Source organism: Moschus berezovskii, chromosome 17 (genome assembly GCF_049115385.1).
Source record: "Moschus berezovskii isolate FMDL1 chromosome 17, NW_MosBer_1.0, whole genome shotgun sequence".
Lineage (NCBI taxonomy): Eukaryota > Metazoa > Chordata > Mammalia > Artiodactyla > Moschidae > Moschus > Moschus berezovskii.
Window position 1 is genome coordinate 40,431,313 of NC_142476.1, and position 26,798 is coordinate 40,458,110.

The following is a 26,798-nucleotide window of genomic DNA, read 5'->3' on the forward strand; positions in this document are numbered from 1 at the left end:
CCGGTGGGAAGCGTCCGGCTGCCACAGCGCCAGCTCCATCGTAGTCGCTGCCGCCCGGGTCCCGCTCGCCCCTCCTCCCCGCTCCCCCGCCCGCCTCTGCCCGGGCGCATGCGCCTCCGGAGCGCGAGGGTCGGCTTCGGGTGTGTGGTGGCGGCAGAGCGGAGCTGCGAGGCCCGAGAGTCAGAACCTGGGGGAGAGGGATGGTCTCTGCACGGGGGGGAGCCGGAGGAGCCGCCGCCGCTGCCGACGCCACCGCCGCAGCCGCCGCCGCCGCCGCCTCCTCGGCGCCCGCCTCCCGGCGCTGACGGGCTTGTACGAAGCCGGCGAGGGGGAACCCGCACCAGCGGTCGCCAGCACACCGCCCAGCATGGTCCGGGAAACCAGGCACCTCTGGGTGGGCAACTTACCGGAGAATGTGCGGGAAGAGAAGATCATCGAGCATTTCAAACGGTGAGTGACACGAGGCCCGGGGCCGCGCTCTCTCTTCGGGCACCGCTGCCCATTCCGGCCCGTTGCCGGCCCCTCCCCGTGCGCGGAACTGGTGAGGGAACCCGGGCCAGACCCACGGACCGGTGCTGAGGGCGCGCGGCTGCCTGGCCGCCTCTGTCCGCTTCGCGGCGTTGGGCCTCGGCGGAGCGGGCCCGGCTCCCACCCTCTCCCTTCCCAATAAGGAGGCGGCTGTCGCTCGGCCTCAGCGAAGCCGGCGCCGGGAGGGTGCTCTCAGGCTGGCCAGCCGGCGGTGGGGTCGCGTCCTTGCGCGCCGTTGCCCCGGTTCGGTGCGGCTGTCCTGGCCAACACCGAGCCGCCCCTGGGCTGGGACCCGAACCCCTACCCCGCCCCGACAACCCCCGGCCCGGCCAACTCCCGAGTCCCGCAGCAACTCCAGCTTCTCGCCCTGCGGACGCGTGGATATGTCTGACCTAGAGAGGGTTTTGTGCGAAAGGAAAGGTTATACAAACGAAAAAGTCTTGGTAGGTGACATGGGGGCATCTCGGAACTGGAAAGACACTACTGGATTCTAGGGACCTCTCATGGAAGGCTCACAGACCTCTAAACTAAATGGACGCAAATGTTTTAGAGTCTCCCCACCTTGTTTTTGTGGGGTTGGGCGAGGATGGTGTCCGAGAATAAGCTGGTGCGTCTGTTTCGGCTCTTTTGCCTTCCTGCCTTCGGCGCTCTGGGGTCCCTGGATGGGGAGGACGGTGGGGACCCAGCGCTCGCAGAGGAGGAGCCGCCTCCTGCAGCAGAGTCCCTGCCGCGCCGGCGCTCAGTGCTCGGGGTCTGAACACTGAGCAGCCTTCTTTATAAGGCTGCTCCCCTCCCACCCAGAATTCCTACATCAGTGGTTAACAAATGCAAGCCTTTTCGGGTTAAATGTAACTCTTCTAGAAAGCTTTTTCCCAGAGTGTATTTTTTGTTCAGGGGTAGTAAAGGGTAAATGTTTTTGATACATTTTACTTAGTAGCGTTCAGCATTTGTTTTTACTTTGTGAAATCACTGTCTGCCATCGCTGATGGAGCCCTCGGTGTGAAATAACCGAAAATGACGCTTTACTGAACAGCGATGTAAATCGAGAGGACCGTGGCAGATACGTGATAGTCCTCGGAAATGACTGTTTCTTCCGATATTCAAGACCTCAGAAGGTTTTAAGTTTGGTTTACTTTTAATTCCTCTTACTATCTGGTGAGTGAAGGAAATTATGGAGCGCCCTTATTAGTGAGTCACCATGGGAAAAATAGGTTGCGTCGCTGGCTCCTGAGCAGCGTGGATCAGGAAATGGAAGCAGCGGCAGCGGAGCTCCGCTCTTTCAAATGGAGGATCATTGATTCTGTTGGTGGTTGCTGTTACTGGGGTATTAAATCTTCACCGCCGGAACGCGCGTCTGCGCGTGTCCGCGTGTGAAAAGGAGCCTGGAATAGTGAGGCCATTCATAACCCACTAAAGCTGTCCTCGGCGAGACTGGGGGAGGCGCGCTTCCAGGGACTCCCGGTGTTTACTACGCTGTGCTGAGAAACCAGGCAGCGGGAAGGCAGGAGCAAAAATTCGCCTGTGTCCCCTGTGACAAAGGGGAGATCTCGGGCTCGTGGGGAAGCAGATGGGAACTCGCTCCCTGGCAGTGCTCCACCCCTTACCCCATACCGAGGCCCCGTATCTTCAGTGTTTTGGTGGAAAAATCATTTAGGTGCAAGATTATTGGAGTGGAAAAGCCACTTAGATGCGCTTGCTTTTTTATCTTCTTGCTGACCTTCTCTGTAGGTCTCCGCCTGGGAAATTCGTCGGCACCGACGTGCAAACACGTGCATTGCAGCATTTGCTTTGCCCCTCAATATTACGTGGCCTGAAGTGTCATTTTGGCATTATGCAGATTCTAGAAACAGTGCCTGCCTATCGCGGGCAGTTTGATTTCTCTGGCGAGATGAGGGGTTCGAGAGGAAAAAGGAAGTCATCCGAGGGAGTCTTGGAAGGTTTTGAAGTAGATGGTGCTGCCGTCCGGCCTGTGTGAATGACTTTCTAAAATGGCGGCCAGGACCCACTTTATGTGGGAATCAGCAAAGCTGATCTCAGAATGCACAGAGGGAGGAGCGGGCGGAGAATGCGAGCTGCCTGGGAAGGCGGCGGTCTGCAGGAACGTTTCTGGTTTAGCTGGCACATTGCTCAGGACTGCATTTAAAGCAGTGTGTTACCTATTGCAGAGCAAAAGCAGATGCTATTGATGAAAGCAGATTATCTTAAAACTAAGTAGACCGAGTGTCCCTGACACTCCTTTATATTTTTTAAACGACTTTTGAGAATTTTAAACAAGTTTGCTCAGATCTTTGGATAGATCGTGCATTCTTAGTGGGTTTAGAGAGTGTAAAAAGGTTTACAGAAAAATCTTCCCTTTATTCCAACCCTGGGAATTCCAGTTCCAACCCCCCACCCCCTACTTCCCTAGCAGGTAATCTCTATGTCTGGCTTCTTGTTTATCCTTAAACGTGTACAAGAAATATTCTTGCTGATCCAGCTGTGGCGCTAAATGGACTTTGTTTGGAGAAATTCAAGGTCTTTTATCCTTATTGTAGAGAACGTTTTGTAAAATGTGTGATTGCTACAGGGAGGGAAACTAAATGTGAATAATTTAAATGAAAGGGATAAAACAGTGGTTGTACCAGAATGGTAGCTATGCAAGATAACTTAAGACTATTCACTTCTGATGTCTTCTAGAAATCATAATGAGAAAAACCATGCCTATACCTATACTGAGGTTACAGTATCTACTTTCACTGTTTTCCCTAGCTGATTTCAACATTAACTAATAACTGTTTTACGGGATTAAGTAGTGTACACTGGGAATACATTATATAAAATGTTTCAGAATGAATGTTCTTGTAATGGTGATTAGGCTTTGTAGTAAGTGTTTGAATTTTAAAGAATGATTCAAAGAGACAGCTTTGGGAGCAGGATAGTTGAGAAGCATTTTGGGATGGGGGTCGATCAGAGCCAATTCTTTTATTTATATTTTGATCAGTGTTTGGTAGAAAATAGATTGAAGGAAGCTTGCTGATTTGGCTTTTTTCTCTGTGCCAAAGAAAGACCAAACCTTTAGAATGTAATCAGAACATTTTCAAAATTTGGCTTTACCTTCTTGCAATAAGAATAATACAATGTGCTCGTTATTTTAACAGCATTCAATATACTGATTGAAAAGAATTAAGTGAGTATTTCTGAATCAAATTTTATGTAACAAAGATCCATTGCAGAGACTGAATTTGCACAATAGAGAAAGTCCTTTCCTTTGTATGGTGTGTTAGCTGGATTGAAGGGGGATGGGAGGAGTTATACAACAATTGGTTGCTGTCTTAGTTGTTAGAGGGAGAGGTGTGTGTGCTGAGGCGACTCACTGAATTAGAATGAGCCAATGAATAAAACCCTTTAGAAGAAAAAAGATTCTCTGTATTTTATTTTCAGATTTGAAGTAAATCACATATTCAGGTTCTTCCTATCCATTCTCAGTTTTAAAGAATAGGTTGAAGATCTTACAGAGGTTGAGCAAGGTAGTAGTTCACTTAAAATTGTTGTCTAAGAAAGAACCTCAGTTTTAGCTGGTGTGTGTATTACATTACGTGAATTTGGATAGCTTCACTTCTGGGACACAATAATAAAGTATTGTGGTGGAGTTTCCTTATCCTCACATACTCTATGACTAGAGATATTTTTAGACTTAAACAAATTTGACTCACCCTAGCCTGCATCACTGCTTTATGGTTTATTCTTTTAGGCTGAGCCGGTTTCTATGAAGAAACACCTCTGGTTCTGCATGTTATAATTGTGAATACTTATTTTCATGATAGGCTTTTTCACATTAAAACAATGAAGTAAAATACTTTTATACTTATCTTGAAAAATAGCATTAAAAATTAACACAGAATGCTTGAAATTTTGTATTTTATTTCCTGAGTTAGAACCGCCCCTGGCAGATTGGAGGAGAACAGAGGGTTCAGTGCCAAGAAGAAAGAAGGTGTTTGACTTGCGTTCCGTTCTGTCGCTCAGTCGTGTCCGACTCTTTGCGACCCCGTGGACTGTAGCCTACCAGGCTTCTCTGTCCATGGGATTCTCCAGGCAAGAATACTGGAGTGGGTTACCGTTTCCTTCTCCAGGGGATCTTCCCAACCCAGGGATCGAACCCGGGTCTCCCGCATTGGAGGCAGATGCTTTAACCTCTGAGCCACCAGGGAAGCCCTTGACTTGTGTAGAGGGCACCTTTTTCCAACTACCTTTCTTGTAGACTGATTGCTCAGGTGTTGTATTATTTGGTATGCTTATGAAGAGATTTCAGGCTTGATTTCAGAGATATTTTAAATCTTGTGAGCACTAATGCTTCGGAAAGACATACAGATGTTACAGGGATAGTGATAATTTGAAATTTTTTCCAAATAGTCTTCCAAGTCTCATTTTCCCCTTAGTTTCAAATTTTGCTCAAATTTTTTTAAAAAATTGAATTTTTTTGTGAAAACTAGTATACTCCGATTGGGGACTATGTTTTTTTCTTTTTGTTTTTTTGCTTTTTAAGAGTCCCTAGTGTTTGAGCTGTATTAAACTAGTCCACAGTATTTAGAGTAAACATTGCAGTCTGAAAATACCTTGAGTGTATATAATCGTTAAAATTGTACTCCCAAGTGTCAATACTGGATGCTTTGAAATAAATTGTTGTTCATCAACTTTAAATAGATATATATTAGTCTGTTGAACAAGGAGGTTAACTAAAGTAACACTTTTCTATATTAAAAACACTTTACTATTTGTTTTAATTTCTTTATTATATGCCTTCTGTCTGCTCATATTTTGAGTGAAAATAGCATGCTCTGTTATGGAAATCAGTTAGGATGTTTAATCAGCTTATTATAAATTTATAATTTTGTGTGCTGTCTAGCCGGTTTTTAGTATGTGGAAGTATGCTTTGCAGTGAGGTGTTCTTGGTGTAATGTTAAAGTGTTGAGATAGCCACATTTTTTCCCCTTACATGTGTCTCTGCCAAGTTGAAAATTTTAAACATCTAAAAAAAACCCACAGTGGTATGTCTCTATAAAACCCTAACTTAAATTTAGTGAATTCTTGGATTTAATTACTTAGAATTTCATTTTGATTACAGGATGAATTGAAATCTAGCATGTTTAAAGATTTTTATTATATGAGAACTGCTCCATTTCTTACAGTTAAGGAATATTTGTGGAAAATTCAAATGGAAAACACTTATTACTTTTGTTTTATACTTGGTGCTAGATTTTTGGTCGAGCATTAAACTTCGGGAGTATGTGTATGTCTTTGTATATTTGTATTAGATGCTGAGTTTCGGTTACATTGACAAATGAAATGAAGATTTTTCTGGTTATATCTTGTATTAACTTTGTTACAGTCTTAATCATGTTTATGCACAGTGTATGTACTCTTACATATAATACATTTATAGTTTCTTTGGGCTTCCCTGGTGGTTCAGATGGTAAAGAATCTGCCTGCAATGCAGGAGACCTGGGTTCGATCACAGGATTGGGAAGATCCCCTGAAGAAGGGAATGGCTACCCTCTCCAGTATTCGTGCCTGGAGAATTCCATGGACAGAGGAGCCTGGTGGGCTTATAGTCCATGGGGTTGCAAAGAGTTGGACAGGACTGAGCGACTAACATAGTTTCTTTGATACTTAAAATAGACTCAGTGACTTTTTTTTTTTTAACTTTCACCCAATCATTTTATTCCTTTTATTTAAAAACTAAAATATTTGTACTCTGCTTAAAAACATTTTGTATTTTACATTTGACATATAGTGATTTGCATATTTTGTAAATCAGTAAATTGGTAGGTATGAATTTTTTTCAGGCATTACTTTTTTTTAAAGAATAATAGAGCCCACTAAAGAAGTTGGTTGTCAGCTATCTTTTTTTAAGATTTATTTAATTATTTATTGGCTATGGTGGGTCTTCGTTGCTTCAAGCAGGCTTTCTCTAATTATGTCTAGTTGTGGCAAGTGGGGGCTACTCTTGGCGTGTGAGGGCTTCTCATTGCAGTGGCTTCTCTTGTTGAGGAACACAGGCTCTAAATGCATGGGCTTCAGTAGTTGCAGTGCATGGGCTTAGTAGTTGTGGCGCACGGGCTTAGTTGTTTCATGGCATGTAGGATCTTCCCACACTAGGGATCAAACCAGTGTCCCTTGTGTTGCAAGGCAGATTCTTAACCACTGAACCACCAGGGAAATCCTTCAGCCATTACTTTTTAAAATTCATGCTTCATGCTGTCTGCATTAAAGGCTCATTTTTCTCAAGATTTTAAAAATTTTATTTTTTTTTTCCCATGGGGGAGCTGCATGTTGTGGCATGTGGGATCTTAGTTCCCCAACCATGGAACCAACCCATGCCCTGTGCAGTGGAAATGTGGACCCCTAGCCACTGGACTGCCAGGGAATTCCCCACTCAAAATTATTTAAGTCATCTGAGATTAAAAGAAAAAATATTTTAAAAGTTTAGCACTTTACTATATCAAAAGGATATTAGATTCTTCAATGAAAACTATTGCCATTTAGACCAGAATTTAGGAGGAGGTACTTAAATTTTGCTTGGAAAATACTGTATCTTTATTTTCACTAACTTCTTATCAGAATTTAGCATTTCTGTCAACTCTTAACTGTATCGTGGTATAGTACCAGCATGGTAGTATGAGCAATACCTGTGATGATCACCAGCACCAATCAGATGTATTTGCGTATTTCACATTACAGTTGTTGCAGATATCTCATTTATGCTCATCACAACTTGAAATGATAGTAACTTTTAGACCTGCTAAATACTTCTATTTAATGCATTAATAAAGGTGTGTATAGACACATACACAAATATATATATTTGTATATATATGGGGGCTTCCCTTGGTGGCTCAAATGGTAGAGTCTTCTTGCAGTTTGGGAGATCCAGGTTCAATCCCTGGGTCAAGATCTGTGTCTGTCTGTGTGCAGATTACTACAGACAGCATGAAGCATGAATCTCTCTCTGTACACACACACACACACACACACGATAGTGTATGGTCAATCTGTTGTGGATATACTTTTAAAATTCTACCTTTGAGAATTTTGAACGTACACAAAAGGTAGAAAAACAGTAAATTAATCCTGTGTACCCATCATTTGGCTCCAGTGACCATCAACCATGACCTATTCTGCTTTATGAGGAAAAGAAAGCACATTAAGGGATGGGGAGTAATGGGGGTGGCAGTGATGAGGAATGCCTCTTTGAAAAGATAACATTTGATTCACAGGGATGAAGACCAATCCATATAACTAGATCCACTGCCTAACTGTTACTTTTTTCACTTAAAATTTATTTTGAAATAGTTAAGGAAGAGTACAAAGAATTCCCACGTTCCCTTCACACAGATTCCTCAGTTGTTAGCATTTTGCCACGTTTCTTGCATTACCTTCTCTTGTTGTCTCCTGGCATGTCATCCTTTCACCCTTATATTCTCCAGTGTGTACCTCCTGAAAACAAAGACACTCCTGCGTTTCACCATGCAGTATTCTCAGCCAGGAAATCAACACTGGTATAACAGTATTACCCAGTCCATCAGTTCAGTTCAAATGATGCCAGTCATCCCAGCAATGTCCCTCTTTCTTTTCTGATCCAGGATCCTAGCCAGTACCATCTATTGCCTTTGGTTGTTGGGTGTCATCCTTCTGTAACAGTTTCTTACTCTTAATTCTCATGTGCCTCATAGTCTTAAAGAACATAGTTGTTTCAGTCTGCAGGCTGACCCTGAACCCAGGTCTGTCCAATATTACCTCGTGACCAGATCAGGTCATGCTTTCTTGGTGGATATACCACAGAATGTGCTTTATAAAAATATGGAAACAGTATGGCTCCATCCCACACTGGTGATGTTAACTTTGATCACCTAGTAAAATTAGTGTCTTCAGTATTTTCCCCCTTTTATTTGATTAACATTTTATGGGAAGATATCCAGTGTTGTTCTGATAGTCTTTTCCATCGTCAGCCCTAAACCTGGTAGCCTTAACATCCTTTGATAACTTTTTAAAAATGTTTTCATTTTTGTTTACTTATTTGGCTGCATTGGGCCTTAGTTGTGGCATGTGGAATCTAGTTTCCTGATCAGGAATTGAACCCAGGCTCCCTGCACTGGAAACTAGGAGTCTTATCTACTGGACCACCAGGGAAGTCCCCTCATTGTTGACTCTTGACTGTATTATATACTGCTGTGATTGTTGCCAAATGATAATCTATTACTGTGATTATTTCTTCAGTAATTCTGCTGTAGGTAAGAATTTTCCATATATATATTTGGAAATATGTATTTTTATATACATATGTAAATATATATATTTATACATATATCAGTTCAGTTCAGTCGCTCAGTCGTGTCCGACTCTTTGCGACCCCATGAATCACAGCACACCAGGCCTCCCTGTCCATCACCAATTCCCGGAGTTCACTCAAACTCATGTCCATCAAGCTGGTGATGCCATCCAGCCATCTCATTCTCTGTCATCCCCGTCTCCTCCCGCCCCCAATCCCTCCCAGCATCAGAGTCTTTTCCAGTGAGTCAACTCGTCACATGAGGTGGCCAAAGTATTGGAGTTTCAGTTTTAGCATCAGTCCTTCCAATGAACACCCAGGATTGATCTCCTCTAGAATAGACTGGTTGGATCTCCTTGCAGTCCAAGGGACTCTCAAGAGTCTTCTCCAGCACCACAGTTCAAAAGCATCAATTCTTTGGCGATCAGCTTTCTTCACAGTCCAACTCTCATATCCATACATGACCACGGGAAAGACCATAGCCTTGACTAGATGGACCTTGGTTGGCAAAGTAATGTCTCTGCTTTTTAATATGCTGTCTAGGTTGGTCATAACTTTCCTTCCAAGGAGTTAAGCGTCTTTTAATTTCATGGCTGCAGTCAGCATCTGCAGTGATTTTGGAGCCCAGAAAAATAAAGTCTGACACTGTTTCCACTGTTTTCCCATCTATTTCCCGTGAAGTGATGGGATCAGATGCCATGATCTTTGTTTTCTGAATGTTGAGCTTCAAGCCAACCTTTTCATGCTCCTCTTCCACTTTCATCAAGAGGCTTTTTAGTTCCTCTTCACTTTCTGCCATAGGGTGGTGTCATCTGCATATCTGAGGTTATTGATATTTCTCCCAGCAATCTTGATTCCAGCTTGTGCTTCTTCCAGCCCAGCGTTCCTCATGATGTAGTCTGCATATACGTTAAATAAGCAGGGTGACAATATACAACCTTGACGCACTCCTTTTCCTATTTGGAACCAGTCTGTTGTTCCATGTCCAGTTCTGACTGTTGCTTCCTGACCTGCATACAGATTTCTCAAGAAGCAGCTCAGGTGGTCTGGTATTCCCATCTCTTTCAAAATTTTCCACAGTTTATTGTGATCCACACAGTCAAAAGCTTTGGCATAGTCAATGAAGCAGAAATAGATGTTTTTCTGTAACTCGCTTGCTTTCTCCATGATCCAGCGGATGTTGGCAATTTGATCTCTGGCGCCTCTGCCTTTTCTAAAACCTGCTTGAACATCTGGAAGTTCATGGTTCACATATTGCTGAAGCCTGGCTTGGAGAATTTTGAGCATGACTACTAGCGTGTGAGATGAGTGCAATTGTGCAGTAGTTTATCCAAAATACAAATATATATATTGAGAATATATATACATATTTGAATAAAGGTGAAAGAGAAGAGTGTAAAAGCTGACTTAAAACTCAGCATTCAAAAAATGAAGATCATAGCACCCAGTCTCATCACTTCATGGCAAATAGATGGGGAAACAATGGAAACAGTACAGACTTTATTTTCTTGGGCTCCAAAATCACTGCATATGGTGACCGCAGCTTGCTCCTTGGAAGAAAAGCTGTGACCAACTTACACAGCATATTAAAAAGCAGAGACATTACTTTGCCAAGAAAGGTCCCTATAGTCAAAGATACGGTTTTTCTGGTAGTCGTGTGTGGATGTGAGAGTTGGACCATAAAGAAGGCTGAATGCCGAAGAATTGATGCTTTTCAACTGTGGTATTGGAGAAGACTCTTGAGGGGCTCTTGGACTGCAAGGAGATCCAACCAGTCAATCGTAAAGGAAATCAATCCTGAATATTCATTAGAAGGACTGATGCTGAAAGCTGAAACTCCAATACTTTGGCCACCTGATGTGAAAAGCCGATTCATTAGAAAAGACCTTGATGCTGGGAAAGATTGAAGGCAGGAGAAGAGGATGACAGAGGACAAGATGGTTGGATGGTGTCCCCAACTCAATGGACATGAGTTGGAGCAAGCTCCAGGAGATGGTGAAGAACAGGGAAGCCTGGCATGCTGCAGTCCATGGGGTTGTGAAGAGTCGGACACGACTGAGCAACTAAACAACAACAATATGTATTTGGAAATATGTGTGTACATACAGACACACATATATATGATTTCCATTTTTTCTGTAGGTTTTAATTCAGGGCTTGCTTATTTTGATACCCAAATCATTCTAGATTTGACCAGTGGGAACGCCTTCAAATTGGCTACTTTGACCTTTTGATATCTCCCCACTATTCTCTTAAACATTTATTTCTGGCAACAACAAAGGCTTGTCTTGTATTTTCCCTCCCCCAGTCCTGGAATCAACCATTTGTCCAATAAACTCTTGGTTCTTTTCATGAGGGGTGGTATTTAGAAACCAAGATCTGGGTGCAAGTTTACTCATTGGTACAGAGATAAGAGGATGTGTATTGTGTGTGTATATGTGTACTACCTCTTCATTGACTATGCTAAAGCTTATGACTGTGTAGATCAGAAGCTGGAAAATTTTTAAAGAGATGGAAATACCAGATGATCTTACTTGTCTCCTGAGAAACCTGTTTGTGGGTCAAGAAGCAGCAGTTAGAATCTTACGCAGAACAACTGACTGGTTCAAAATTAGGAAAGGGGTATGAGAAGGCTGTATATCGTCACCCTCCTTATTTAACTTCTATGCAGCGTGCATCATGCAGAATGTCAGGCTGGATGAATCACAAACTGGAATCAAGATTGCAGGGAGAAGAGTCAGCAGCCTCAGATATGCAGATGATACAACTCTAATGGCAGAAAGTGAAGAGGAACTAAAGAGCCTCTTGATGAAAGTGAAAGAGGAGAGTGAAAAGGCTGGCTTAAAATTCAACATTCAAAAAACTGAGATCATGGCATCTGGTCCCATCACTTCATGGCAAATACATGGGGAAAAAGTGGAAGCAGTCACAGATGTTATTTTCTTGGACTCCAAAATCACTGTGGACAGTGACTGCTGCTGCTGCTAAGTCACTTCAGTCGTGTCCGACTCTGTGTGACCCAGACATGAAATTTAAAAATGCTTGCTCCTTGGAAAGGTATGACAAACCTAGACCAGTCAATCCTAAAGGAAGTCTACTTTGAATATTCATTAGAAGGACTGATGCTGATGCTGAAGCTCCAATACTTCGGCCAACTGATATGAAGAGCTGACTCACTGGAAAAGACTCTGATGCTGGGAAAGATTGAAGGCAAAAGAAAAGGGTGGCAGAGGATGAGATGTCATCACTGACTCAACAGATGTGAATCTGAGCAAACTTCAGGAGATAGTGAAGGACAGGGAAGCCTGATGTGCTGCAATCCATGGGGTCACAAAGAGTTGGACATGACTTGGCAACTGAGCACCACCACCACCAAAATTGCATGTGCCACTATATCATATATTTAAAAGCTATGTTCGCACATGTTTCAATACATGAGGATTCTTTCTGAACTCCCCATTTCCATGTTTATAAACTGCTTCTCAGCAGTGAGAAACCTGACTGTTGTTCTCAATATATTTGCTTATTTACCTAGTCATGTTCTCAGTATAGCTTATACCCCAGCCACTCTGCCTCATCTACCTTTGGGCACCTCGCCCCTGCTGCCTCTGCGTCAAATCCCCTCCCTTTTGGCTATTCTCTTTGAAAACCAACACTGGGGGAGGTGAAAGGCAAGGAAAGGAAGGTGGAACTCGAAATTACTTGAATGTTTTTGTCTTCAATTTTTTACCTTATAGGAGACAACTTGTGGATGGATGAATCACCTGCCTCTGGTGCTATTTGTAGGCAGATTTAGAGCAACCTCACTTTTAAACTGTTGGTTTTGGTCCTACTTCCCCACTGACTTTATGACATGAGGTTAATCACAGGATCAATATGAACTGTATTATATACTCAGTCATTCAGAAGAGGTAGTGGTAAAAAGCTTGTTTTTTAGAAATAATATTAAGTCCCATCATTGCTCCATGTATTTGGGTGTTAGTCATTCACTTTATGTGATATCTCAGCAAATTTTCTCTTGCTCTACTTCCCCCCAAACCTTAATGACCTCAACCTTATTTCTTTTTTTGTTTTAACTTAAATTTTTAAAAATTAATTTTAAATTAGTAAATTTTAATTTAATTCTTAATTGAAGTATAATTGACATAACCTTATATTGGTTTCAGGTATACAACATAATAATATGATATTTGTATATATTGCAAAATGATTACCATTAGTTAACATTCCTTATCATACATGGTTACAAAAACCATTTTTTTTTTCTCGTGATGAGAGCTTTTAAGATTTACTCTCATAGGAACTTTCACATATGCAAATACAGTATTAACTGTAGTCACTGTGCTGTACGTTATGTCCCTGTGACATTCACTTTATTACTGAAAGTTTGTACCTTTTGAGCCCTTTCATTCCACCCATCTCTGCATTCACCAGGCGCTGATCTTTTTTCTGTATCAATAAACTTTTTTGTTTTAAAGAATTCCCATGTAAATGAGATCAAATGGTATTTGTCTTTCTCTGACTTGTTTCACTTAGTATTATGCCCTCAAGTTTTACTCATTTTGCTCCAAATGTCAAGATTTTCTTTTCTATGGCTGAATAGTATTCCATTCTGCATGTGTGTGCATAACATACACAGCCCATATGTCACATCTTCTTTATCCATCCACTGATCTGCGGATACAGATTGTTTTCATATCTTGGCTCTTGGTAATAAATGAATATTGCAGTGAACGTGAGGATGCATATGTCTTTTCAAATTAGTGTTTTTGTTTTCCTTGGATATATACCCAGAAGTGGAATTGCTGTCATATGGTAATTATATTTTTAATTTTTTGGTGAACGTTCATACTGCTTTCCATAGTGGTGGCACTCTGCTTTCTTTTTCCCCTCCCTCTGTACTTCTCTTCGTCCCTGTCCAAAGAGTTGCTTAATAAATTAAGAACTGTATTCCTTTGCACAAGCCCTACAATGTGTATAGTTGGTATTATTTTGAAGTAGCTCCCAGACATCTTTATCCATAAATATTTCAGTGTTTATCTCTAGAAGATATGCACCAATACTGTGGTATATCTGTATTTCAAATACCCAGTCTGACTGAGGCATTTGAATAGGGATATACCATTGGCTCAATTACAAACTTGAGCCAGTACTCAAGTTTGTAATTGCTTTAAGAATCTTTTTTATTTTTTAAACTCAGGCTCTAAATAAAATACGTAAGATTTATTTTAAAAATTTTGTTGAGGTGTAATTTGCATACAATAAAATGTACCTGCTTCAAGTGTTGAGTTTGTTGAATTTTGAGGAATGTAGGCATCCTTGTGATCACCACCACTACCACAGTCAAGATGCTACATTTACTTAGACATTAGACTATTTAGATTTTTTTTTAATCCGTAAGTTTTAATCTCTCTTTACAGCTTAATTTGTTGGAAATCAGGTTGACTGTGGAGTTTTTCACAGTATGTTTTGCTGATTACATTTGTGTCCTGTGGTATACATTAACATCAACTTTTGTCCTCTGTATTTCCTATATGTTCAAAAGGGCCTATTTTTGAATATTTGATAACTGTGTTTCAATATAATTGGTTTCCTTGTAATTCATGCATTTTATTTTCCCTATGACCCCATGGACTGTAGCCTGCCAGGCTGTTCTGTCCGTGGAATTTTCCAGGGAAGAATACTGGAGTGGGTTGCCGTTTCCTTTTCCAGGAGATCTTCCCAACCCTGGAATCGAACCTAAGTCTCTTGCATTGTCAGGTGGATTCTTTACCACTGAGCCTTTAATTTAATAATATTCTGAGAAAGGGTTTATAGGTTTCACAAGACTGTCAAAGCAGTCCGTGGAAAAAAGTTTAAGAAATATTGGTTTAGGCAAACCATTAGGTTAAGAGTAGAATGCTAGCAGTATATTTAAGTACTGATTTTAGCCTTGACCTAAAAAGGTTGAGGTTAAAAAGTTAATCACTGAAAAACTTTGACTTGAAAATGAAATAAAGTAGTGTCCTTTGAATAGCTTGATTCTTTCCCTCTTTTTCCTCACTGTAAACTTAGATTAGAACTGCTCCTTATCTTTTGGGATTTTTTTTCTGTTTTTTTCATCCTCCTCCCTTCCCCATTTATCCTAAAAATCATGGAATCTTTAGGCTTTTAAGATTGTTCCTTTTGGTCAGCTTTAATTCTTTGAATGATATGAATTTCAAGCACATCCAGTGTTAGATGCCATATTAGATATTGATTTCTGCTATATAGATGGATCTAGCCTTAAAGAAAACAAGATTTGTAAAAATCTCAATTTATGGAGTGTCTTTAATTCAGTTAGTACGTGATATTGTATATAAAATAAGACAGGGAATTCCCTGGCATTCCAGTGGTTAGAACTCCATGCTTTCACTGCCTATAGGGCGTGGGTTCAGTCCCTCGTTGCGGAACTAAGACCCTGTAAGCCATGTGGTGCAGCAGAAAAGGACAAAATAGGAAACTATCTCTTCAGTAACACATTTATTATCTAAAGTGAGTACATTTATTTTCTCCAATGAATTAAATGGGTTGGATTTTAAGATTTCTGAGATCTTTTTAGTTTAGAAAATCTTGTTCTAGGGCAAACTATGAACATGTTAGAACTGGTAAAGGGTCTTTATTGGCATGGATAAATATTTAATGACAAAACAAGTTATAAAATGGGATATGTAACATGATGTCTATCAGTTCAGTTCTGTTGCTCAGTCGTGTCCGACTCTTTGTGACCCCATGGACTGAAGCACGCCAGGCCTCCCTGCCAATCACCGACTCCTGGAGTTTACCAAACTCTTGTCCATTGAGTCGGTGATGCCATCCAACCATCTCATCCTCTGTCGTCCCCTTCTCCTCCTGCCTTCAATCTTTCCCAGCACCAGGGTCTTTTCCAGTGAGTCAGTTCTTCGCATGAGGTGGCCAAAGGATTGGAGTTTCAGCTTCAGCTTCAGCCCTTCCGATGAATATTTAGGACTGATTTCCTTTAGGATGGACTGGTTGGATCTCCTTGCAGTCCAAGGGACTCTCAAGAGTCTTCTGCAACACCACAGTTCAAAAGCATAAATTCTTGGCACTCAGCTTTCTTTATAGTCCAACTCTCACATCCATACATGACTACTGGAAAAACCATAGCCTTGACTAGACGGACCTTTGTTGGCAATTTTGATTCCAGCTGTGCTTCATCCAGCCCAGCGTTCCTCATGATGTACACTGCATATAAGTTAAATAAACAGGGTGACAGTATACAGCCTTGACGTACTCCTTTCCCTATTTGGAACCAATGTGTTGTTCCATGTCCAGTTCTGACTGTTGCTTCCTGACCTGCATACAGATTTCTCAAGAGGCAGGTCATGTGGTCTGGTATTCCCATCTCTTTCAGAATTTTCCAGAGTTTGTTGTGGTCCACACAGTCAAAGGCTTTGGCATAGTCAATAAAGCAGAAGTAGATGTTTTTCTGGAACTCTTGCTTTTTTGATCATCCAGCGGATGTTGGCAATTTGATCTCTGGTTCCTCTGCCTTTCCTCAATTTAGCTTTAACATCTGGAAGTTCATGGTTCACATACTGATTAAGCATGGCTTGGAGAATTTTGGGACTTCCTGGTGGCTCAGATGGTAAAGCATCTGTCTTCAATGGGTTCAGTTCCTGGGTCGGGAAGATTCCCTGGAGAAGGAAATGGCAACCCACTCCAGTACTCTTGCCTAGATAATCCCATGAATGGAGGAGCTTTATGCAGGCTACTGTCCATGAGGTCGCAAAGAGTCGGCACGACTGAGCGACTTCACTTTCTTTCTTTCTTTGGAGAACTTTGAGCATTACTTTACTGGTGTGTGAGATGAGTGCAATTGTGTGGTAGTTTGAGCATTCTTTGGCATTGCCTTTCTTTGGGATTGGAATGAAAACTGACCTTTTCCAGTCCTGTGGCCACTGCTGAGTTTTCCAAATTTGCTGCCGTATTTCCAAATTTGCTGGCAAATTTACTGGCATGATCTCTATGGGGCCAATGAAAATCTGTACATGTAACTCTCTCGTGTATATGCTCACTGTGTCAACTTTTGATCCAAATGGTGTTTTGATTGATAACTGAAAACTTAAAGCGAGAGATGAACGAGTATAATATTAAAAGCTCTTGCAAGCCAAAGAAAAAGAAAATCTGGTTCTGCCTGTCATTCTTCATAATGAATAAGAGTCACTGGAATGCTGTGAAGATTTTTTAAAAAGTATATATTAATGATTAGTTGGATAATAAAAGAGCTTACAATCTCTGAATACTGTGTATCCATCATGCAAAACATAGGCATATAAGTTCTTTTCAAGTGAATCATTCTGCTAAATAACTACGCTTATCAATCAAAAATAGCCTTTCTTAGGTCCAAATTTAAGTGGTCTTTGTAAAGTTTCAAATAGTTTTAAATTATATTGCAGTTAATTTTAAAACATGGTGTATGTGCCTCGTTATACTAATCTAAGGTATATAAGAATATAGTCTTAATTTTTCTTGTCACTTATAGCACCCCATTTTATTTTTTAATGAACTAGCCCTTTCCACGGTGGTTTTTAACACAGATTATTCCATTTCAGCATACATTTGCTTTGCCAGTGTAAAAGTACATGTATAAAAGGAACTTGCATCACAGATTGGGGTCTCACAGGATTGTGACATTTGATTTCCTTTGTGTTGATCTTATTGGAAATTTGATTGTAAAACATTTTTGCTTATAAGAAAAAGCTTTTTAGCTCTAAAGATGACAATTAATCAGACTAAAGTGTTGACTGAAGAAGTTTGCATATTAGTATTTTCAGGAATGATTGAATAGAAACTGGCGACTTAATAATTTAATGGATTTAATTTTGTGCAAAGTTTTTTTTTAATTTGGAAGCATGATTATTTAAAAGTTTATAAACCATTGGAATTAAGTAGAAAAATCCAAAGATCTTTTAAGATTAGAGTGGTACATTTCCTTAATCTGGAAATACAGGTAGTCTTTAAAGATTTTTCAAAAATACAATGGTGGATAAAAAGAATATTAAATTTGTGTCTATTATAAAAAGATCACATTTCTGTCTTGATTTTATTCTGTCTAAGCACCCAAATGTTATGAAATTAGGATAGAAATGTAATCAAGTGACATATTAGAAGGAATTTATAATTTCTCAGTCTTTTTTAAACTGTTATTTTGTTACTACTATGAAGTAAGCCATAGATTAGAAGTTAATTTCCTTTTCAGTGATTGTACTGTAATAGTCCTATTAAACCAGGTAGGAAGCACATTTTCAGAGACCTTTGCATTTATACCCCTTCCTTCCTTTCTTCTTTCTCTACCCTCCTTCCTTGGAGTCTCTTGCTGCATGTGGGCTTTCTCTAGTTGCCTTGAGCTGCGGGGACGGGGAGGAGGGGGCGGGAGGGGGGCTATCCCTTTTTTTTTTTTTCTTCGGGGCGTGGGCTTCTCCCTGCAGCGGCTTCTCTGGTTGCAAGCACAGGCTCCAGGCACCCGGCCTATGGGCTCCAGGGCTCAGGCTTCAGTTGTTGTGGTGCACTGGCTTAGTTGCCCTGAGACATGTGGGATCCTCCTGGACCAGGGATTGAACCCTTGTCCCTTGCATTAGTAGGCAGATTCTTATCCACTGTACTACCAGGAAAGTCTAAGTGAGTATTTTTGATTTCCAGTATTATGTTAGGAAAGGAAATTCTGACTTAGGCTACAACATGGATGAACCTTGAAGACATTATGATAGGTGAAATAAGTCACGAAAGAATAAACACTGTATGCCTCCACTTACATTAACTACCTGGAGCAGTCAAATTCATAGAGACAAAGTGGAATGGTGGTTCCATTTTTTTTTATTGTTATAAGCAGTACTGCTTACTAAGGAATCTTGTACACTGAGACATGTGCAATTATACATGAATGAAAAATTCCTTTGCATGAAATTTCTGGGGATGTGTACTTAGTTCTGAATTTCTTTTATCATTTATTTTTGACTGGGTCACAGGGCACGCGGAATCTTAGTTCACTGACCAGGGATCGAATCTGCACCCCCTGCATTAGAAGCACGGAGTCCTAACCCCTGGATGCTAGGAGTGTCTTCCTTAGATGTTTATCTAATTTATATTCCTGCAGACAGTGTTATGAAAGTATTATTTTCCTAGACTTTCACTGTTATCTAGATATTAATATTTAGATTTTTGTGTTACATGGTACTCTTTTTGGATTTTTGAAATTTTGAGTGAAATTATTTAAGAATTTCCTATTTAGGTATTCTGCCAGTTTTTGGGGGGGTGGGCTTCTGGCTCCTTTGATTTGCAGAAGTTTGTATATTTAGGAAATCACTTATTTCTCATTTGCAGGTATTTTTCCCCATTTGTCTTTTGACTGCATTTTGCAATTTAGGAGTTATAATTTTTATGTGGTTTAATTTATATGGTCTTTTCTTTAATTTATATGGTCTTTTCCTTTATTACATAGGTATTTTATCTCATGCTGAGAGTCTGTAGAAGACTGTACAACAAACTATTAATTATTTATTTTTGGCAGAGAGAGAACATAAATCAGTAAGCTGTTACAAATCATTCTCCACGCCTTCTTTTACCACCATTCCCCCATTCCTCCAAGTAGAGCAATATTTTAAATATTAGCTTTTCCTAAAAATGAGGTTGGGAGCCTGTGGTTGACTCCTCTTTGCTGGCTGTAGGGATTCTGAGTCTGTTTTTGCCATCTTTAGTTATTTGTACAGTTCTTACTCCAAAGATAGAGTGTGATTAAAGGGGACTATGTTAATTTTTTAAGAATAGCTTATAGATATGTTTTATACATTTATACTGAAAGAATTCGGTATTGCTGTGAAGTGAAGATAGGTTTTGCTTGTCATCTAATGGGTTTCTTATCTTCCCAGGCAGGCATGACTGAAATAGAAAATGTCTTCGGTGTGTGCCCATTTACAGAAAACGTGGCATTCAGTTGATTTATTGAATAGGCCAAAAAGTTCATTCGGGTATTCTGAAACCCCAAATGAACAAAAACTTTTTGGCCAACCCAATATATTGAGGGTAATGTAAATGCTTGTGACTAAAGGAGGCATAAATTCTGATTTATTAAAAGACAGTGACAGGGGCTTCCCTGGGAGTTCAGTGGTTAAGAATCCACCTTGCAATGCAGGGGACACCGATTTGATCCTTGGTTGTAGAATATCCCACATGCCTTGGGGCAGTTGAGTCCATGAGCCACAACTACCATAGGCAGTAGCTACTGAAGCCTGCGCACTTTATAGAACCCGTGCTCTGCAACAGCAGAAGCCACCACAATGAGAAGCCTGCACTCCGTGCATAGCAGTGTAGACTCATCACAGCCAAAAATACATACATACGTATATACATACGCACGTAAATAGTAAAGAAAAGACAGTGACAGGTACTATCTTGTGTTTTTTCTTTTAATAGCAGTTTTAATGAGATATAATTCATATGGCATAAAATTCTTTCCCTGAAGGTTTACAGTTCAGTTGTTTTTTAGAATAATTCCGGAGTTGTGCAGCCATCACCACTGATATCAGAATATTTTCATCACTCCAGAATGAAACCTATTTGCAGTCATTCCCCATTCTTTCTTCTCCCCAACTTCTGGCATCCACTAATCTTTTTTCTACTTCTGTGTATTTGCCTATTTTGGACCTTTCGCATATGAAATCATACAATATGTGACTGGCTTCTTTTACTTGGTATAATTCTTCGAGATTCATCCATTGCTGTAGCATGTATTAGAACTTCATTCCTTTTCATTGCCGAATGACATCCATTGAATGGATATATCACATTTTAAAAACTCCACTCAGCAATTGAACTTTTTTTTTGGCTATTATGAATAATGATATTGTGACATTTCTGTATTTTTATGTGGACATACATTTTTAGTTCATATCTAGGAGAAGAATTGCTGAATTATATGGTTCTAAGTTGAACATTTTCAGGAACTTCCAAATTGATTTCCAAAGTGACTGTACCATTTTGCAGTTTCACCAGCAATGCCTTAGGGTTTAGAAATCTTGGGAAAATCTTAGAAATCTTCTTATCCTAATTACTTGTTATTGTCTGTCATTTTTATTTTCGCCATTGTATTGAGTGCGAAGTGGTATCTCACTGTGGTTTTGGTTCTTATTTTCCTAAAGACTGATGTTGTTAAGCGAATTTTTGTGTGTTTATTGGCTGTTTATCTTTTTGGGAGACATTGTCTATATATCCTTTGCCTATTTTTAAATTATAATATATCTTTTCATTGTTGAGCTGTAAGAGCTATCAGATAATTTGCAAATATTTTCCATTTTCTGGGCTTGTATCAGTTTTTGATCCTTTGGACAGATTAATTTAGACAAATTGGTAAATGACAATTAACTTGTAATTTGTGATTATCATGCTAACAATTTAAATTTATCTTTGTTGTTTTAGATAATTGTTAAAACAGGTTCTTCCTTTGGTTTTTAACTTATTTAAATTGATAATAAGACATATGACATATTAAAACATCAACATCTTATTTGATTATGTCCAAATTGCGGGAGTTTTGCAATCTAAACGTATGATTCTGAGCTACATACTACATTAATGTGTTGATGTATGGGGAGTATCAGTAATTGTAAATTATGTAGCTTTAATGTCTACCTCCACTATGTTGAGGACCAGAAATAGCTGTCATTTATTTGAAAAGATTGGGGTTGTACTCTTAAGTGTCTAAATAGCTAATTTTATGTTATATTTTATTGCAATGAAAATTAAAAAAAATTTTTCCTGTGACTATATAGGAAAATTGTGGCCAGCTCCAGTTTAAATGCTGTTAAGAACCCCTGGAGGAGGGCATGGCAAACCACTCCAGTATTCTTGCCTGGAGAATCCCATGGACAGAGGAGCCTGGCATAGGGCCCATAGACTTGCACAGAGTCCGACATGACTGAATCGACTTAGCACACACACACACATAATGCTTTTAAATTTCTAACGGATTCTGCACTTTGGTATTCTTGAAGTATTTGTAGTCACTGGTATAGGAAATAAAGGTCTAACACAGAGGGGAAGCCAGTCTTTTGGTCTAAATATAGGATCAAGTCATTGATTTATAAATTTTGTAATTCCTTCATAAAAATTTTTTACTATTTGATTTCTGTAAGTGTTGATGTTACAGCATTGTTACAGATAGCTTGGTGGTTGTGATGGATGTATTTATAACACAACTGTTTGAGTTTGGAAGAGGAATGATTTTGAATGTTTTAATAATGTAAAAAAATTGTTGTTTAGTTGCAAAGTCGTTGTTTAGTTGCAAAACTCTTTAGCAACCCCGTAGACTGAGCCACCAGGAAAGCCCATAAATAGATGTTTACAGGAGACCAAGTGAAAGTAAATTTGCTCAGTCGTGTCTGACTCTTTGTGACACCATGGACTGTAACCCACCAGGCTCCTCCGTCCATGGAATTTTCCAGGCAAAGAGTACTGGAGTGGGTTGCCATTTCCTTCTCCAGGCATCTTCCTGACCCAGGGATTGAACCCGGGTCTCTCACATTGTAGGCAGATGCTTTTACCGTCTGAGCCACCAGGGAAGCCATCACAGTAAATGTGGCACTATTTTGGGTTATTTTAAAATTCTCTCTTAAAAACTTTTAAGAACTCTAGTGTATGTTGATAAATTTAATACGTTTTGATGGTGAATATTTTTGACCAAACAGAAACCAATGTAATATTTTTTTATTGTGTTTTTGAAAACAAACCTTTTAGATTTTATATACTGCAACTGGTAGCAATCAAATACGATTTCTCAAGTTTATGTTCTCATTTTTAAAAAGTTTTGGTTCTCTGATTCTTTAAAAGCTACAAGTGAATTAACTTATTACTACAAGCAGTGACTATGTAACTTAAAAAATTTTTGTGCGTGTTACTGGAGACTCTTTGGTAGATTCTCTGAAAACCTATAGCTAAGGCTTGATGTTGTTTTTTATAAAGGAAAATATTATTGTGATTTTATTATTTTTGTTATTTTTTCTTTTTTAATTAGTAAATGTCAGGTAAATGTTTGATCTTGAACACTTGAGGACTACTTGAGTACTATAGGAAATGTGTTGTTTTGAAAAGAGTAGACAAAACCAGGAAATCACATTTACATTTTGTTTTTGTTGTTCAGTTGCTAAGTTGTGTCCAGCTCTTTGCGATTCCATGGACTACAGCATGCCAGGCTTCCCAGTCCGTCACTGTCTTCTGAAGTTTGCTCAAACTCATATCCATTGAGTCAGTGATGCCATTCAACCATCTCACCTGTCACCCCTTTCTCCTCCTGCCCTCAATCTTTCCCAGCATCAGGGTCTTTCCCAGTGAGTCAGCACTGCATCAGGTTGCCAAGCTTCAGCATCAGTTCTTCCAGTGAATATTGAGGGTTGATTTCCTTTGGATTGACTGGTTTGATCTCCTTGCTGTCCAAGGAACTCTGATGAGTCTTTTCCAGCACCACAGTTCAGAAGCATCAATTCTTTGCTGCTTAGCCTTCTTTATGGTCCATCTGTCACATCTGTACATGCTGAGTTTTATGAATATGAAGAGTTAAGCAGTTTTTTTTTTCTTTTTTTTTTTTAAGATTCGGGTGTTTCTAGTCTACTCAGTGTAAAAGAGTAATATAATACCTGATGAAGTTCTTTGTTAACTTTGGAGACAAATTTGTATTTTGTTTCCAGACTATACTCCCCTTATACAACAATGATGGGGACCGTGAGCCCACCATTTTGATGAAGGAGGGCCATTTGACTTTGTTTTACATGCATAATTTGTGCATTGAGTGTTTGGTCCCTTTTTTCAATATTGCATTTAGCTCTTTGTTATTCAGAATTTAAGCTTAAATATTTGTTTTTCCTGTCATATTTTGGCTGACTTTTTTTTGACGGAGAGTTGGCTGATGCTTCCCTCTTTTCTTTCTTCTTTCTAATAGAATAAACCTTTGTGCTCTTGGGCTGAAGTGATAAGTTGTGTATGTGTGTGCATGTTAAAATATACAAAATACAAAATTTATTATTTTAACCATTTGACGTGTACAGTTGGTGACATTAAGTGCATTCACAGGGAAGTCCCTGGTTGTCCAGTGGTTGGATTTGGTGCTTTTACTGCCAGGGCCCAGGTTCCATCTCTGGTTGGGGAACTAATCCTGGAAGCTGCTTGGCACAGCCAAAAAAAAGTGTACTCACAATGTAATGTACCCGTTAGCACTATCTATTTCTAGAATTTATTCATTCCATACAAAATTCCATTCTGTACCATTAAGCAGTATCTTCTCAACCTTTATTCTACTTTGTCTTCATGAATTTGTCTATTCCAGATACCTCATATAAGTGGAATCATAAATTAATTGTCCTTTTGTGTCTGGCTTATTTCATTTAGTATGATGTTTTCAAGGTTTATCCATGTTCTAGCACATATCAAAACTTCATTTCTTTTTATGTCTTAATATAATATTCCATTTTATGTATATGCCACATTTCACTTTATTCATTCATCCATTGATGGATACTTGGGTTGTTTCCATCTTTTCGTGTTTGTGAATAACGACATTGGTGCATATGTACCAACATTGGTACATATGAGGGCTTCCCTCATAGCTCAGTTGGTAAAGAATCAGCCTGTGATGCAGGAGACCCTGGTTCAACTCCTGGGTTGGGAAGATCCGCTGGAGAAGGGGTAGGCTACCCACTCCAGTATTCTTGGGCTTCCCTTGTGGCTCAGCTGGTAAAGAATCCACCTGCAATATGGGAGACCTGGGTTCGATCCCTGGGTTGGGAAGACCCCCTGGAGAAGGGAAGGGCTACCCACTCCAGTATTCTGGCCTGGAGAATTCCATGGACTAAGTCCATGGGGTCTCAAAGAGTCGGACACGACTGAGTGACTTTCACCTTCTCCTTCACCAACATGGGTGCTCAAATAGTTGAGCCCTAGTTTTCAGTTGTCTTGGGTATATACCTAGGAAGTGCTGGGTCATATGGTAATTCTGTGCTTAACTTTTGGAGAAAATGCTACTTTTCCACAGTGGCTGTACCATTTTACAGTTCCAGCAGCTATGCAGGAGGTTTCAGATTTCTCCATATCCTTGCCAATACTTGTTCTGTTCTGTTGTCTTTTCTAATAGCCAAACTAGTGGGTGTGAACTGAGTGGTATTTTATTGTGGGTTTGATTTGTATTTCCCTCATGACGAATGATTTTGAGCGTCTTTTTCTGTGCTTGTCTGCCATCTGTATATCTTCTTTGGAGAAATGTCTTCTCTAATTTTTAAAAAATGAGTTAAGATTTCTTAGATTTTTAAAACAAGTCATTTGTCAGATACATTTGAAAGTATTTTTTTATGTTTATATTTCTGTTTCTATCATTTTATTCCCCAAATTTAAAAGATCCTTTCATCAATTTATCCCATGTAATTTTGTTACATCTAGTTCAGTTGCATGATGAAACTGGATTTTAGGATTATGTTTCCCTTGTGAGAGGTAACAACTTAAATCATACTGGAGAATATAAATGAAAAGTTGTGCTTTCTGATAATGTCAACTTCTTCAGGGGAAGTGTAAAATTATGATCTTGGATTGTCAGCATGTAAGAGTGTTATATTTAAAAGTGCTGTGCCTGCCTTTTTAAAATGCCAAATTAAAAAAAAAAGCCAAATTACAGGGATATATAAAATACAATGAACTCCTAATGAAATTTGTAGAATTTTCTTGAATTTTAAAATTCTAGATAATTATATTTTTTACATGCATGCTTCAGAATATAAATGGTGCCATACAATTTTTCTTTTTGTACAAAGTAAACATTATTTTTGGAATGAAAATGAGAACACAGTCTGTCAAAAGATTTTCTGATGTATTAATTTATATAAACAATTTAGTTATACATAAATTATAAATTTTAACACTTTTTCTTTTAATCCCCTGGAAAAGAGAATTAAATAGGACTAATACTTGCACATGCACAGAATATTTGAATTTATTTTGCCTTCCAGTAAGGAGTGTTTGAAATCATTTTTTCAGTAAGATCATTTTCACTTAATGAATTAAGTTAAAATGAAATCTTTAAAATAGCTATTTTCAGCTACAGTTTTTACTTTAATAAAAATCTCTTAAGACTGGTAAGTTACTTTGATTATCTTAGGTATAATATCCTTTTTTAGGATGTAGAATTCCTAAAAACTTATGAAAGTCATTCAGCTCAGTGTTATAGAAAGATAAAAGTCAACTTATAGTAAATACTATATTTACAAATGAGAGCAATAAAATAACCTGGTAAAAATGTTTGGAAATAATTGCCTCAAAAAATAAAAATGTGAGTATACAAGACATTTAAAATTAACTCACAACCCATCCCCTAAACATGCATAATTAAATTGTTTAAATATAAGAAACATTTTGAAAATTATTACTATGCAGCAATAACATTGACTGTTTGTTTTTTATTTTTTTCAGATATGGCCGCGTGGAAAGTGTCAAAATTCTCCCAAAGAGGGGTTCTGAAGGAGGAGTGGCTGCCTTTGTGGATTTTGTGGACATCAAAAGTGCACAGAAAGCTCACAACTCGGTCAACAAAATGGGAGATAGAGACCTACGCACGGATTATAATGAACCAGGCACCATTCCGAGTGCTGCTCGGGGATTGGATGATACAGTTTCCATAGCATCTCGTAGTAGAGAGGTTTCTGGGTTCAGAGGAGGTGGTGGAGGGCCTGCTTATGGCCCCCCACCATCACTTCATGCACGAGAAGGACGTTATGAGCGGAGACTTGATGGGTAAGTTCCAAGGTTTCTGTAGGCAGGTATTTTGTATTTGATATGGTGAGAAACAGAAACTCATATTTAGGGGCCCCAGATGGATTTAAAGTTTTGGGCATTCTCAATGTTTCCTATTTTGGGTTGGAAACGGAAGTGATTTCTATCCCAGTGGCTGGTATCT

At 39.4% G+C, this 26,798-nt stretch overlaps 1 protein-coding gene across 3 annotated transcripts in view; it reads left to right on the forward strand.

Annotated features, from left to right (window-relative positions):
- Positions 1 to 224: 224 nt before the first annotated feature.
- SPEN (spen family transcriptional repressor) overlaps positions 225 to 26,798 on the forward strand; it is an 87,922-nt gene continuing 61,348 nt past the window's right edge. For all 3 annotated transcript variants that reach the window (XM_055419285.2, XM_055419286.2, XM_055419287.2), the window contains exons 1-2: positions 225 to 450; positions 26,315 to 26,635. In XM_055419285.2, coding sequence (XP_055275260.2) covers positions 368 to 450; positions 26,315 to 26,635 — 404 coding nt within the window. In that variant the 5' untranslated portion in view covers positions 225 to 367. The remainder of the gene's footprint in view (positions 451 to 26,314; positions 26,636 to 26,798) is intronic.